This window comes from Falco rusticolus, chromosome 4 (assembly GCF_015220075.1).
Source record: "Falco rusticolus isolate bFalRus1 chromosome 4, bFalRus1.pri, whole genome shotgun sequence".
Lineage (NCBI taxonomy): Eukaryota > Metazoa > Chordata > Aves > Falconiformes > Falconidae > Falco > Falco rusticolus.
Window position 1 is genome coordinate 1,458,855 of NC_051190.1, and position 14,647 is coordinate 1,473,501.

The window sequence follows — 14,647 nt, forward strand, 5'->3', positions numbered from 1 at the left end:
GGGGCGGGGGCCGGGCGGACTCCATGTCCCAGGCGCCCCGGGGCCGTGCCGGGCCGTGCCGGGAGGGAGGATGCTGCGGGCGGGCTGTCGCGCCGCGCTACCCCGCCGCCCCCCGGGCTCCGCGCCGCTGAGCGGGGCCGGCGGGGCGCCGCCCGGGGGGACCGAGGCGGCGGCGGGGCTGAAGCGGACGCCGCTGGACGCCCTGCACCGGTGCCGCGGCGGGCGGATGGTGCCGTTTGCCGGCTGGAGCCTGCCGCTGCACTACGGGCAGGGCCACCTCCAGTCCCACCTGCACACTCGCCGCCACTGCTCGCTCTTCGACGTCTCGCACATGCCGCAGGTAGCCGGGGCGGGAGGGGGGGCTGGGGCCGGGAGGGCACCCGCACCGCCTCACCCCCCTCCCTGCCCCCTTCCAGACGCGGGTGTACGGCCGGGACCGTGTCAGGTTCATGGAGAGCCTGGTGGTGGGGGACATCGCCGAGCTGAAGCCGGGACAGGTACGGGGCACTGGCGGCACCAAGCGTCCGGCAGGGTCAGAGGTCCCCAGGGACACCCCGGGGGGGACAGGCAGGCAGCCTGCCCGTGCTCCTAAGGGCCACATCCTGCAGGGCACCCTGACACTGCTCACCAACGAGAGGGGTGGCATCGTGGATGACCTCATTGTCACCAACACATCAGAAGATCACCTCTACGTGGTGTCCAATGCTGGCTGCGCTGACAAGGACTTGGCCATTATGAGGGTACGGGGCTGCCCGAGCCCCACGGGAGGTGGGGACATGTGGTGGGAATGAGTCCTCCCACCTTTCAGTGACATCTGTGGCTGCGTGGGGTAAGGTAGCTGTGGCCACATGCAGGGCTGGCACCGGCCTGGCCCCCATGCTAGCAGCCCACTGTCACCCTGGCAGGGCAGAGCAGCGGAGCTGCAGGCCGCCGGCAGTGACATTCATCTGGAAGTGTCGGACAACGCGCTGCTGGCTCTGCAAGGTAGTGGGGGGCCCCACGCAGGCCTGCCCTCCTCCGAGTCCTTGTGCAATGGACATCAGTGCCCTCCCCGCATCCCTCCCTTCCCCAAACACTGCTGTCTCCCAGAGCCACCTGCTTTCCCAGGTCCCTCCATGGCACGGGTGCTGCAGGCAGGGCTGTCGGATGACCTAGCCAAGCTCTCCTTCATGAATAGCATTACCACAACAGTCTTTGGCGTGCCAGGCTGCCGGGTCACGCGCTGCGGCTACACCGGCGAGGATGGTGTAGAGGTACCCTGGGAGCTCTAACAGCACCACCACAGTACCAAGGGAGGGGAGGGCCATGCCCTGCTGACCCTGCCTGTGTCCCCCTGCAGATCTCAGTGCCTGCAGGGCAGGCGGTGGAGCTGGCCGAGCGGCTGCTGCATGTCCCCGAGGTGTGGCCGGCGGGGCTGGCGGCCAGGGACAGCCTGCGCCTGGAGGCCGGGCTCTGCCTCTATGGCAACGACATCGATGAGACCACCACACCTGCTGAGGCCGGGCTGCTGTGGACCTTGGGTAGGTCAGGGCCACAGCCACCCCCACCTCCTCAGAGCGGGCAGAGGGCTGAGGTGTCCCCACGGTCCTGGGTGGGGCATGAGGACCAGGCAGACATGACCTCCCCTCACCCATCTCTGCCCCACAGGGAAGCGGCGACGCACAGCCATGGACTTCCCCGGTGCGGCTATCATCATGGCACAAGTGAAAGAGAAGCCGAAACGCAAGCGCGTGGGGCTGACATCAGTGGGACCCCCCATACGGCCCCACATGGTGATCCTGGGCCCCAAGGGCACGCCTGTGGGTAGGTGGGGGTGGCAGGGCTGGCATGGGCATGGCCCCCAGCTGCACCTGTGGCAGAGGAGGGGGCTGGCAGCCCCAGCCCCCCCTGACCTCCCCATGTCCTTGTGTCCCCAGGCACTGTGACCAGCGGCTGCCCCTCGCCCTCCCTGGGCAAGAACATCGCCATGGGCTACGTGGAGGCAGCGCACAGCCGGGCTGGCACCGCACTCGCCGTCGAGGTGCGGAAGAAGCAGCATCCAGCAGTCGTCACCAAGATGCCCTTTGTGCCCACCCAGTACTACATGGCCAAATGAGGCCAGTGCCCGCCATGGGCATGGTGCCCCGGCCCCAATAAAGCCCCTGCCCCACTCTCCTGGCCTCTTCTCCAGTGACGGCGATGGGTGCCAAAGCAAGGGGTGGCACAGCACTTTAATGGCATGGGCAGTACGCGGCGGTCCTGGTGCTCCTCACTCCCGGTGCGTCTTCGCTGGCTCTGTGGCTGGGCCCTCCCTGCAAGAGAGGGGCAGCGTGAGAGGGTCTGGTACAGCACCCCACTGTGGCACGTGGCCATGACACCCTGCTGTGGCATCCCAGTGTGGCACCCAGGTACAGCACCCTGCTCTGGTACCCAGGCACAGCACCCCACTGTAGCGCCTGCTGTGGCACCCTTGCACAGCACCCCGCTGTGGCACCCTGCTCTGGTACCCAGGCACAGCACCCCGCTGTGGCACCTGGGCATGGCACCCGGGCACGGCACACTGCTGTGGCACCCGCCTGCTCCCGGGGGCCGGCAGGGCTGGGCAGCGCTTGCCGGGGTGTATGGTTCGGGGCAGAGCCGGGGGGTGCGCACTGGGGAGCACCGAGCCGGTGCCGTGAGCCGGCGGACGCTCTCCGGGACGCACAGGGCCGGGCCGGGCCGGGGGTGCCGCTGGGGCCGGGCAGGGCGGCGGGGAGGCCGCGGCGCGGGGCGGTGGTTGCGGCCCCGGTAGCGGTCGAGACTCACCGGGGCGGGCAGTGCCGCTCGGCGGCGCCGTTGCGTCCGGCCGGGCCGGCGGGGGAGAGGGAGTGTGCGCGGGGCCGGGCGGGCCCGGGGCCGGAGGCGGGGCCGGGGCCCAGCCCGGTGCCCGGGGGCCGGCGGGCGGCGGGCCCCGTCCGGTAGCAGAGCGCGGCCACCGCCCCGCCGTAGGCGCGCCAGGCCAGGCGGACGCCCAGCAGGCTGAGGCCCAGCCAGAGCAGCAGCAGCTGGCACAGCGCGGCCCGCACGTCCTGCGCCGCCCACTCGGCCGCCAGCTCCCGGCCCAGCGCGCCCAGCGCCCGCCACGGCGCCTGCCAGCCCATCGCCGCCGCCATGGCTGCGCCGGGCGCGCCGCTGCCTGCGGGGGCGGGGCCTGTGGGGGGCAGGGCTTGAATGGCGGGCGGGGCCTCCACGGGGGGCCTTTGGGGTGGGCCCTTCATGGTGGGCGGGGCCTGCACGGGGCGGGCCCTCCCTGGGCACGTGGCCTGAGCGGTGGGCGGGGTCGCCATGGCGGGCAGCGGCGCGGAGGAGCGCATGTACTCGCGGCAGCTGTGCGTCCCGCCGCCGGGCCGGGCCGGGCCGGGGGGGCGGTGGGGTGGGTCCCTGGGCCCTGCGGCCCCGCTGACGGTCCCTGCCCCGCAGGTACGTGCTGGGCAGCGGCGCGCGGCGGCTGGCCGGGGCGGCGGTGCTGGTGTCGGGGCTGCGCGGGACCGGAGCGCAGGTGGCGGCGGCGCTGGTGCTGGCGGGAACGGGGCGCGTCGTCCTGCACGACCGCGGCACCGCCTGCACTGCCGACCGCGCCCACCAGGTACCGGCGGGGCCGGGCGGGGGGGCCCGTAACAGGGACAGGTACGGGTGAGGGGGTCGGTAACGGGTACGAGCAGGGAGGCAAGCAGCGAGTGCAGGTACAGGTGGGGAGCCTGGGTGTAGGCACCAACAGGGATCCCGGTAACGGGTACGGGAAGGGGTCCCGGTAATGGGTAATGGGTACGGGTACGAGCGAGAGTCCCGGTAACAGGTACGGGTGTGGGCGGGGGTCCTGGTAATGGGTATGGGGGAGGGTCCCGGTAACAGGTACAGATATGGGTGGGGGTATGGGTAGATGGCCCATTAATGGGTACGGGTACAGACAGGGTTCCCAGTAATGGGTACAGGTATGGATGGGGGTCCCCATAATGGGTACAGGTGCAGGTGGGGACCTGGCAATGGTAACAGGTACAGGTGGGGGTCCCAGTACTGGGTAGGGGTGCAGGTGAGGGTCCCAGTAATGGGTGTGGTTGCTGGGGGATCTCTGTTGCAGGTGTGGGTATGAGATGGGGGGCTCTCCCAGTGGGGGATGCCCATAGAGATTGGGCATCCTGGTAAGGAGTGTGGAAAGGGAGGTCTCTGTCATGGGTATGGCCCTGGGTGCCCCTCAGTGTCATGGGTAGGGCCCATGGGGCGTCCCATGTCACGGGTGTGGTCCTCAGCAGGGGCCCCCCCACCAGTGCAGACAGGGCCCTGTGGAGCACCCCACTGTGGCGAGCAGCACCACAAACCCACGGGGTGCCTTGCCATGTGCCCATCCTGCAGTTCCTCCTTGGGGAGAATGATATAGGCCAGAACCGTGCCGAGGCGTCCCAGCGGGCCCTGGCCGATCTGAACCCCCGCGTGGTGGTGGCTGCTTACACCGGGGAGCTGTTGGAGGACTTCCTCACCTCCTTTCAGGTGAGCCCATGCCCCTGCACCCTGGGACCCCCCAGGATGGCAGTGCCTACTGACAGGCCCGGTGCAGGTGGTGGTGCTGACCGAGTCACCGCTGGAGGAGCAGCTCCGTGTTGGGGACTTCTGCCATGCCCAGGGCATTTGCTTCATCGTGGCTGATGCCAAGGGGCTGGCAGGGTAAGGCGTCTGCCCCACGGTCCTGCCACTGGCTCTGGCTCACCTTGTCCCCAGAGCCCCCAGCTCTGCAGCCCATGTTCCCATCCCACTGGCGGGGCTGCTCAGCCCAGGCAGGACCTGGCAGCGCTTGGGCGGCTTGGTGAGGTGACACCTCCAGCAAAACCCCATCGGTCCTCTCCAGGCAGCTGTTCTGCGACTTTGGGAAGCACTTCATTGTTGATGACCCAGCAGAAGGGGACCCACTGTGTGCCACTGTGCAGCACATCTCCCAGGTAGGGCAGCCTCAGCAGGCTCCCCTGAAATGCCGCTGCCTCCTCCAGTGGCTTTGTGCCACCTGGGTCCAGTCCCCCATCCTCACATCCCTTCCCCTTCTCAGGGCAACCCAGGCGTGGTGACATGCATGGGAACAGAGGACAGCCATGGCCACCTTTTCTGCGATGGTGACCTGGTGACGTTTTCTGGAGTGGAGGGGATGGTTGAGCTGAACGGCCAGGAGCCCGTCCCCGTGCGTGTGCTGGGTGAGCCACCCAGGGTGTCCTGGCTGCCCTGGCCTAGGGTTGGGGAACTCACCAGGTCCAGGGCAGTGACCATGATGTCAGCCCCCCTCTCATCCCCAGATGCCTTCAGGCTGGAGATCAAGGACACCAGCTCGTTCTCACCCTACCGCCGCGGGGGGCTGGTTTCGCAGGTGCGGCTGCCCCAGGTGCACTCCTATGTAAGTCCCCCCTCGGCCCCCAGTGCTGCTGCCCGGGCTGGGGCACCCCGCGCCGAGCCGTGTCCCCGGCCCCAGGGAAGCACTTGCTGAGTCCTGGCGCTGCGCCGGCAGGAGCCCCTGTGCCAGTCACTGGCAGAGCCCAAGATCCGGGTGGCAAGTCCTGAGGAGCTGCCACGCAGCCGCAGCCTACACACCGCCTTCCAGGCCCTGCACGCTTTCCGCAGGGAGCAGGGCCGCCTGCCCCGGCCCAGGGTGCCGGTGAGTCCTCTTTCTGCCTCTGCCTGGCCCCTGCGGTCCCCCGCCACCCTGCCGGGGCTGCCCTCGCCCCTCTGCCCGCAGGCGGATGCCGAGAGGGTGCTGGAGCTGGCACGGAGCCTGGGAGTGCAGCAAGGTCCCCTGGACGAGGACGTCGTGCGAGCCTTTGCCAGCGTGAGTGCGGGGGACCTGTGCCCCGTGGCTGCCGTCGTTGGGGCCCTGGCAGCCCAGGAAGCGCTGAAGGTGAGCGAGACGGGGATCCTGGCTCTGGGGTCCCACTGGTCAAGCTCCGCACAGCTGTCCGGTGGCCTTGGGTGACCACGAGAGGGCACTTGCTGCCTGCCTGGGGACGCTGGGCCAGGCAGCGGGGCTGGGGTACAGGGGACCCCGCTGACAGCCCTGTTCACCCCAGGCCATCACTGGGAAGTTCCTGCCCCTGGACCAGTGGTTGTACTTCGACGCCCTGGAGTGCCTGGGGCTGGAGGGGGCCGCGCAGCTGGCGGAGGAGGACTGCGCCCCGGTGAGAGCATGTGCCGAGCCCTTCCTGGGTGCCGGGGGTGCCGTAGCCACCTTTGTTCACGCGGCTCCTCTATCCCGGCAGAGGGGCTCCCGCTATGATGGCCAGATCGCTGTCTTCGGGGCTGCCTTCCAGGAGCAGCTGGGCTGCCAGAAGTACTTGGTGGTGAGCCGGGGCAGGTGCTGCGGTGCCTGGAGAGGCTGTGGAGCGGCCGGCCAGTGTGTGGGGAGCTGCAGCCGCTCTGCCCCGGCAGGTGGGAGCCGGCGCAGTTGGCTGCGAGCTGCTGAAAAACTTTGCCATGATGGGGCTGGCGGCGGGGCCAGGTGGGGACCTCACTGTCACCGACATGGACACTGTCGCCCTCTCCAACCTCCATCGGCAGCTCCTCTACCGCTCAGCAGATATATCGGTGAGACACCGCGGGGTGGGGGCTGAGCTCTCCCCAAAGGGCACCTTGGCTGTCCTGGGGACTCCCCGGGGCTGTGGGGTGGAGGAGAGCTGCCCACCCCCTCTCTGACCTGGCAGAGGCCGAAGTCGGTGGTGGCTGCAGAGGCCGTGCGGCGCATGAACCCTGATGTCAGGGTGACGGCTCACCAGAACCAGGTGGGACCTGTCACTGAGCCCTTCTATGGGGACAACTTCTTCCGGCGCCTGGATGGCGTCGCCAGCGCCCTGGACACACTGGAGGCCCGTGAGTGCTGGGGAGAAGAAAGGGGCTGAGCCCCTGGATGTGCCCCCCAGCTCCCCAGCACCCCTGGCTCCCTGCAGGTGCCTACTTGGAGAGCCGCTGCCTTCGCTGCCTCACGCCACTGCTGGACTCTGGCACAGAGGGAGCACGGGGGAACGTGCTGGCCATGGTGCCCCCCCTGACCAAGCCACTGGGGCCAGCTGGCACCCCGGGGAATGGCACCTTCCCTGTCTGCACGCTGCGGTACTTTCCCCGCACCATCCAGCACACACTGCAGGTAGGCTGTGCCGCGCTGGCCCCAGCACCCAGTGAGGAGGCACCGGGACCTTTGTCTTCCTTTCCCGTTTCCCACTCTGGCCGCAGCCCGGCGGTGGGCCACGGGGCAGGATACGGCTCCAGCTGCTTCCTGCTGGCAGCCTGAGCTCTGCTGCTGGCCCTGGCCCCATCACGGCCTCTCCTACCTGCTGGGCTTGGGCCAAGGGGCGTAAGGAAGGGGTCCCGGTGCTCAGTACCCACTCCCCCTCTGCAGTGGGCCCGTGATGAGTTTGAGGGGCTCTTCCAGCTGCCCGCGGAGCATGTCAGCCAGTTCATGGAGTGAGTGGGCTTTGGGGAGTAGCGCTGGGAGAGAGGCTGCCAGCCCTGCTGGGGTGCTGCCACCTCTGCCAGGCATGGAGAGAGTGGGACAGACCACCGTGTCCTGCCCAGGTGTCCCATGGGATGGCTCCCGGGCCAGCACCAGCAGCGCCTGTTTTTTGCAGAGACCCAGCTTTCCTGGAGCAGCTGCCAGCAGCGAAGGCCCTGGAGGTCCTGCAGCAAGTGCAGGGGAGCCTGCAGGAGCGGCCACGGGACTGGCAGGACTGCGTGCGCTGGGCCCGCCGGCACTGGCAGAGCTGCTACCACGATGCCATCACCCAGCTGCTGCACACCTTCCCCCCGGAGCACGTGAGCCTGGCACCCATGGGGCTGCCACCCCCCGCAAGCTCTCCCCTCTGCCAGCTGCCTGGCCGCAGCCAGCGGGACTTGTCCCTGGGCCTGACTCTGCTCTCCTTGTGCCAGGAAACCAGCCCTGGTGTCCCCTTCTGGGCAGGGGATAGGACCTGTCCCTATCCACTGACATTCAACCCTGACAACGTGAGTGCCGGGGAGAGCAGTGGGGTCCCTTACCGGGGAGAGCCATGCCTGTGCTGGGGGTGCAGTGGATGCCAGACTGTAGTCATGCTCCATCTGCCACGGGCTGTCCAGGGCTGCCTCATCCTGGGCTGCGTCTGTCCCTGTCCCCCAGTCAACAAGGACGCTGCTGGGGACAGCGCGGGTGTGCTCTGTGGCTAGAGAAGAAGTACCTCCATCTCAACCTCAGGGCAGAGCCAGGCTCCTCTGCCTGCTCATGGCAGTGCAGGCAGCCTTTGGTCACATGGGCTTGTGGACCACCCCAGCAAGGTGCCCACGGGCCCCACTCTGCCCTGCAGGACACCCACCTGGAGTACATCCTGGCCGCTGCCCACCTCTTTGCGCAAGCACACAAGGTGCCACCATGCAGAGACCGGGCAGCCGCCCAGACCATCCTCCGCAGCATGGTCCTGCCACCCTTCGTGCCCCAGGAGGGGCTCCACATCCCCCTCACAGAGGAGCAGGAGGAGGCACGGATGCCTGCGGGTGAGGCTTCCTGAGCACCCAGGTTCCCCCAGGCACGTCCCCAGGTCCCTGGGCCCAGCCTGGTGGAGGTGGGGCTGCTCATCCCTGCCTCAGCCCACAGGAGAACCTGGATTGAGGGGGGGGGGGGTGGGGGGGTGAGCACTGTGCTGTGAACCCTGCAGTGCCACGGTACAGGGGCACCACCCCAGGCATCCCTGTGCCCCCAGACCATGGTGGGCTGGCGGAGCTCCTTCAGGACCTGGTGCAGCAAAGGCAGGAGCTGGTAGGCGGTGAGGAGGTGCGAGTGCCCCTGATGGAGCCCATCTACTTTGAGAAGGTACACAGGGCTGGGCAGGTGGCCTTGCTCAGCTCAGGGGGGTTGATGTCCCCATGGGATGTTGATGTCCCCATGGTCTTTCCTCACAGGACAATGACATCCACGTGGATTTCATCACAGCAGCATCCAACCTGCGTGCAGAGAACTATGGCATCCCCCCTGCCAACTGGCTGACGGTGAGAGGGGCAGCCCTTGGCGTTGGGGGTCCCTGTCCCATGCAGGGCAACTAGTGACACTCCTCCTGTCCTCAGAGCAAGCGGATTGCGGGGCGGATCGTGCCTGCCATCATCACCACCACAGCAGCCGTGGCCGGGCTGGCATGCCTGGAGGTCTACAAACTGGTGTGGGGGTGCCAGGACCTCAGCTGCTACCGCAACAGCAACTTCTGCCTGTCCGACTGCCTGCTGCTCCGCATCCAGCCCCTGCCGCCCCCCACCTACCGGGTAGGACCCTCTCCGCGGGGTGGGGCAGGTGGGAGATGCCCAGGGTCTCGGGGTGCCCCAGCCACTGTGGGGTGGTGCCAGGGGAGCCCAGGAGCAAGGGGGCAGCCCTGGCTGGGGGGCTCTGGAAATGGGCGCGGGTGTCGCGGTGGGCCGGACGCGCTGTCGGGCAGTGAGGACCCAGCTCCTTCCCCTGGCGCTCACCCCAGCTTTGGGCCCAGCCGGGGTGTTCGGGGGCTCCCGTGGGGCTGAGGCGGCCCCGCCACCCCACAGCGGGCCCCACAGCGAGCCCCGCAGCCAGGGGCAGGGGCCGCAGCAGCCTCACATCTGGCTTATGGAAACCAGCTGCAGCAGCCGGAGCGCAGCTGGCACGGGGCCGGAGGGGCGGCCGGGGGGAGCGGGGCCGGGGGTCCCGGCGGCGGGGGGCCGGCAGCAGCCGCTGCGCCGGGGAGGGAGCGCGGGGGCGGGGGCAGGCCCAGGTTGGGACCGTCTGGGCGATAGAGGCCCCTTTGTCTGGGGGTTTATGGCGTGCGCAGCCCTTCCGGCGCGGCAGGAAGCGCCGATTGGAACCAGATTGGCCCGGGGGGCCCCGGGCCGGGGGCAGGAAGAGGGGGCGGGAGGCGCTTCCCCGGCCTCGCACCAGCTCCCACACCGCTTCAGCCGCCCCACGGCTGCCCCGCGCCCCGCATCCCACCGGCTGCCAGCCCTGTGCCGCCCCGGCCATGTTGGGCCAGGCTGGCACCATCCCTGGGTGGAGGATGCTGCTGGGGCTGGCTGTGCCCTTGGGTCCCCGCAGCAGCGCCCAGCACCTCTGTGTCCCGCGCCGAGGATGCCTGGTGTGACGTTTCACACCCAGCCACTTGGCTGCAGTGGGAGTGTGTGCCCCCCAGGCCCGCTTGAAGTGACCCGTGGTCCCACAGGGGGCAGGGGAGCCCACCCTGAGGGGCAGCCTCAGCCAGAGGGATGCACTTTCCGGGGTGCTGGGACGGACGGTGGCATTCCCACTGCTGGGCAGTCGCCACCCCGGTGAGGATGGGGTTAAGCACTTTCCACCCTGGTGGGGTAAGTGCAGGCAGCAGAAGGCAGGCGGTGAGAAGGCAACAGAAGGCAGGAGGGGAGAGTGGCCAGGTGGGAACACCCCTTCCCGAGCGGGGCCGAGGCCAGGGCCAGGCAGGGGCTGGTGCTGCCTGTGGTGAGGGCAGATGGCAGGGCAGCCGTGCCAGACGGTGTGGGGCCGCATCCAGCACTTGGCCCTAAGGCTGGCACCTCGCTGGCCCCCTCGGGCCGGAGCCGGGGTCAGGGGGCTGCGGGTATGAGAAGAGGTGATTGTGTGGGGCTGGGCAGCACTTCAATGGCCCTTTGTGCGCCCTTCCTGGCCTGGGGCTGGGGCAGTGCTGGCCCCACGCCAACCCTGGCCCCTGCAGTGCTGAGGGGATGGAGGTGCCCCCCACTGTCCCCGGACCTTGGGGGTACGGGGAGGGGGGTGGGGGTGGTTGGCAGTGCTCTTATTGCCTCCTAGACCCAGCGGTGCCAGGGGGGTGGCAGCTCAGTGCCTCTGGACCTCAGCAGCGCTGGGGAGACAGTTGCATCCCCCATTGCCCCTGGTCCACCAACGGTGCCCTCGTCCGTCCCCCTGCCCTCAGACTGGTCCCTTTGCCCGCCCTGCTGTACCCCAGCCCTCGTGCTCCACCAGGCCCTGCCCCATGGGCATGGGCAGCCGGGATGCTGGGTGCCAGTGCCGGCTGCTACCCTGTGCTCCCCCTTGCAGTACGGCGGGAGAGAGTGGAACTGCTGGGACCGGCTGGAGATGCAGGCAGTTGGCACAGATGGGCAGGAGGCAACAGTGCAAGAGGTGCTGGACTGGCTTCAGGTGAGCCCAGTGCAGACAGCACCCAATCAGGTCACCCTGGTGGGGTGCAGGGCCAGATCCTGATACCTGCCTCTTGCAGAGGACACATGGCTGGACCGTGACCATGCTCCTGTGTGGCCACACCGTGCTCTATGACAGGGAGGAGGATGAAGAGACACGGGCCCAGCAGCAGGCACAGAGGTAGGTCCCCGGCTCTGGGGCCCAATCCTGCCCCGGGGAGGCTGCCAGACCCCTCTCCCTCCATCCTGAGCTGCTCCAGCTGTAGCACAGCTCCCAGCCAGCTGCTGGATAAACATCCTGCCGGCAGCACTTCCCGTGGCAGGACCCCTGCCCGGCCCCTCGCTGCTGGCCCCTGCGTCCCCCAGCCTGGCTGGGCGCCCCAGCAGGGCCTAAGACACCCCCCCACCGTGGGATGCCTGGCCAGCCTCGGGGGTACAAGCCAGCATACCCAAAACCCCCTTTCTGTGCCACAGGTTATCAGAGAATCTGGAGGATACTGGGGAGCTGCGACAGCGTGAGCTGGAGCTGCTGTATGTGTGCGAGGGAGAGGAGGCTGAGACTGAAGATACCCGTCCCCCTCTCCTCTGCTCCCTACCCTAAGCGAGGGGCCGGCACCCCCTGTCCCATCCAATAAAAACTGCAGGATGCATTAGCCCTCATCACCGAACACCCCTGCCTGCCCCTGCCCGGAGTCAGGGTGCAGGCACCCCCGCCTTGATAAACGTCGCTGCGCCCGTACCGTACAAAACCAGGGTTTATTTACAGCGGAGGAGGGTGCGGGCAGCAGCGGGCAGGGCTAAATGTAGCCGATAACGTCGTTGCAGATGATGGGCTGGCGGCTGCGGCTGTTCATGAGGGCGGTGAAGCGGTGGAAGTCCGTGGCCAGCTGGGCGATGTTGCTGTGGGACTGGTGAAAGCAGGCGCCCTTGGGCTGCCCCCCCAGCCCCAGGGGGCAGGAGAAACGCTTGGTGGGTTCGCGTCCCCCTGGCCGGGCACCCTCAGCCCCCCGGGGCCGGGCCATGTTGGCCAGCTTGCGGCGTACGTTGCCTGAGAGGCTGAGCAGGAAGGCGGGGGGCTTGGCCAGCCGGCGGGAGGGCTCGGCAGGGGTTCGGCGCCGGGGTTCGGCACCCACCTCGGGCAGGTCCATCCAGTTCTCCACCAGGTCGGCGAAGCAGTTGTCGCCCAGCACCAGGGGCTGCCGGTTCCGGCTCTGCGACAGCAGCGCCACAGTCCAGTCCTGCGTGTCAGCTGGCTCCAGCACCCGCCACTGCTCCAGGCAGGCGTCTGAGGTGGATTTGGGGCGGGCGCGGCGGGTGGGGGCAGGTGGCGGGGCAGCGGGGCCAGCGGAGAGCCGGTGTGCCCGCTGGCAGGGCAGCGGGTGCCGGCGCCGCATGGGCACCTCTTCCTCCCGCCACGTGCCCCCCGACGCTTCCGAGTACCCCGAGTCAAACTCCAGGCTGCGCTCACTGGCCGGGGGGGAGCGGGCGGCCGGGCTGCCCCCCTCCTCTTCCTCGCCCCCTGGCTCCAGGCTACAGGCTGAGTCCGCGGCCGAGCCCGGGCGCAGGGGGCACGGGGGGCGGGGGGCCGGACCCACCACCCCACCGGGCTGGTGTGGCGCCTGCCGCGTGCTGTGCATATGTGCCCGTGGCGTGGCCCCCACCTCCTGCCAGCACCACTGCGGGGGAAAGGGTACGTCAGCACCGTCACCTCTGCTCCCCCCGGCCCGCACTGTGACCCCACATCCCAGTCCCCTGGCACCCTGTGTCCCCCAGCCCTGGCTCGGGGGGGCTTCACTTGCAGGGCTGGGCACGCAGCAGGGTGCGGGGAGCGGGGCGCAGGTCCCGGCTTGCCTGCAGCCCCAGGCCCCACTTTCCTGCGGCTCCTGCGCGGAGCCGGCCGGCGTGCAGCAGCATGTCGGGTGAGCAAGCAGGCACCCGGCCCCGGTCGTGCCTGCGGGAAATGACACAGGGCCACGGCACGTAGGAGTCGGGCACCCCGCCGCCCCCCCGCTGGTCCCTCAATTCCTCCCAGTGCCGGTGGGGCGGCAGCCGGGACACCCCATGGGCAGGACCCCACTGGGTGGCACAGGGCCAGCCGCAGCCCCAGGGCGCCCACGAGTGCTGGGGTGGGGCGCTCCCCCCACGCGCTGGCAGGGCCACCCCACCCACTCGTGCCCTCCAGCCGGGGACACCCCGGGTGACGTCAGGGTGCAGCCAGGCCCAGGGCCCCCCAAAGCGCCGGGGAGCGCGGGGGCTGGAGCAGCGGGGGCCGTGGCCGGGTGGGCGCTGGAAGGGGCGGCTGGCGCCCGCAGCCGGGCCGCTCCTCGCTCCTGAATTCCCATTGTCTGAACCCAAAAGCAGGGTGTTACGTCTGCTTTCCTTTCCGCGGGGCCGCGGCAAGCCCAGCGAGCGGGAGGGATCGCTGCCCCGGCCTGGTACGCCAGTTTCCCGGGTCGGGGCGACGGAGCTGCTGGCCAGGCTGTCCCCTGCCCGGTCCCCGGCCCCCTCCCCGCTGGCCGGGACCCCCTCAGCCGGCCCTGCTGGCAACGCGCCACTCTCCGAGCCGCCCCATCCCGGCGCTGGCCGGGGATCGGCACACCCGGCCTCGGGGAGCTGGGCAGGCGTGCGGCAGGCCCCGGGGAGCCCGCTGGGCCACCCTGTCACGGCCGGTCCCCTCGGGGCGGCCCAGGTGGGCGGCAGGGTGGCAGCTGCGGGGTGGCGGTGCCCCTGGCACCCTGACAGCTGGGCACCGTGGCCCCCGGCCACCCGTGCTCCCACCGCCACCCGTGTCCCACCGGTCGCCAACGTCCCACCGGATGCCCACGTCCCCCGCGCCGCCTCGGCCTCGCGCATGATGTCACGGCGCTGATGTCACTGGCAGCGCCCTGACATCACGGCAATGCCCGGGCGGCGCGGCGGGACGCGGGCAGGGTTGCCCCGTCCCCCTCCCGGTGCCCGCGGCGGCACTCACCCGGTCGGCGCCGAGCTGGCCCGGGCAGGCGTCCGGGCGGGCGCTGTGCATGCCCGGCCCGGCCCCGCTCCCGGCCCCGCTCCCGGTCCCGCCGGTGCCGGCGGCGGCGGAGCAGCGGAGCGCGGCGCAGCGCCCGGCCGTGCCCGCCGCCTCCCGGCGCTGCCTGGGCGGCACCGCCCCGCCCCGCCGCAGCCAATGGGGCCGCCGTAACGTGAGCCCGGCCCGCACCGGCACCGGCACCGCCACCCGGGCCCCGCCCCGCCCCGCCCCACCGCCCCGGGGCCCCGCGCCGGGCACCACCCGGGCACCACCCGGGCACGGCGGGACCGGGCACCGCTGGGCGGGGCAGGACTTGGGGCACCGGCCGGCAGCACCGCGGGCACCGGGGGGTCCCGGCGCCGGGAAGCCTCGGCAGGAGGCAGGGCAGCGCCGTCCCAGGGCCCGGGCCGAGGCACCGGCGGGCACCGGGCTGCCGAAACAGGGCTGAGGGCTGGAGCGGGGAAGGATGACCCCGGCCACAGGGGCCGCGCTCCGCCAGCGCCTATT

At 70.2% G+C, this 14,647-nt stretch overlaps 4 protein-coding genes across 4 annotated transcripts; 2 read left to right on the top strand and 2 right to left on the bottom strand.

Moving 5' to 3' along the window:
• Positions 1-55: 55 nt before the first annotated feature.
• On the top strand, positions 56-2,152 carry AMT (aminomethyltransferase). The gene is made up of 8 exons (XM_037385396.1): positions 56-340; positions 417-497; positions 609-740; positions 906-984; positions 1,108-1,253; positions 1,340-1,520; positions 1,648-1,803; positions 1,917-2,152. The coding sequence occupies exons 1-8, from the start codon at positions 71-73 to the stop codon at positions 2,093-2,095; spliced, it is 1,224 nt and encodes a 407-aa protein (XP_037241293.1). The 5' UTR covers positions 56-70; the 3' UTR covers positions 2,096-2,152.
• Positions 2,153-2,192: 40 nt separating this feature from the next.
• TCTA (T cell leukemia translocation altered) lies at positions 2,193-3,169 on the bottom strand. The gene is made up of 2 exons (XM_037385401.1): positions 2,785-3,169; positions 2,193-2,291 (listed from the first exon to the last, which is right to left on the bottom strand). Exons 1-2 carry the CDS (start codon positions 3,129-3,131, stop codon positions 2,249-2,251), a joined length of 390 nt encoding a protein of 129 aa, XP_037241298.1. The 5' UTR covers positions 3,132-3,169; the 3' UTR covers positions 2,193-2,248.
• An 87-nt stretch (positions 3,170-3,256) lies between these two features.
• On the top strand, positions 3,257-11,790 carry UBA7 (ubiquitin like modifier activating enzyme 7). Its single transcript, XM_037385395.1, has 24 exons — positions 3,257-3,347; positions 3,439-3,604; positions 4,369-4,503; positions 4,571-4,677; positions 4,859-4,949; positions 5,054-5,195; positions 5,295-5,392; positions 5,504-5,650; positions 5,732-5,890; positions 6,060-6,167; positions 6,249-6,329; positions 6,418-6,573; positions 6,690-6,855; positions 6,933-7,129; positions 7,382-7,446; positions 7,611-7,794; positions 7,909-7,983; positions 8,319-8,505; positions 8,712-8,821; positions 8,911-8,997; positions 9,073-9,264; positions 11,030-11,131; positions 11,211-11,311; positions 11,605-11,790. Exons 1-24 carry the CDS (start codon positions 3,304-3,306, stop codon positions 11,729-11,731), a joined length of 3,027 nt encoding a protein of 1,008 aa, XP_037241292.1. The 5' UTR covers positions 3,257-3,303; the 3' UTR covers positions 11,732-11,790.
• Positions 11,791-11,867: 77 nt separating this feature from the next.
• INKA1 (inka box actin regulator 1) lies at positions 11,868-14,249 on the bottom strand. Its single transcript, XM_037385398.1, has 2 exons — positions 14,102-14,249; positions 11,868-12,806 (listed from the first exon to the last, which is right to left on the bottom strand). The coding sequence occupies exons 1-2, from the start codon at positions 14,150-14,152 to the stop codon at positions 11,928-11,930; spliced, it is 930 nt and encodes a 309-aa protein (XP_037241295.1). The 5' UTR covers positions 14,153-14,249; the 3' UTR covers positions 11,868-11,927.
• Positions 14,250-14,647: the final 398 nt, after the last annotated feature.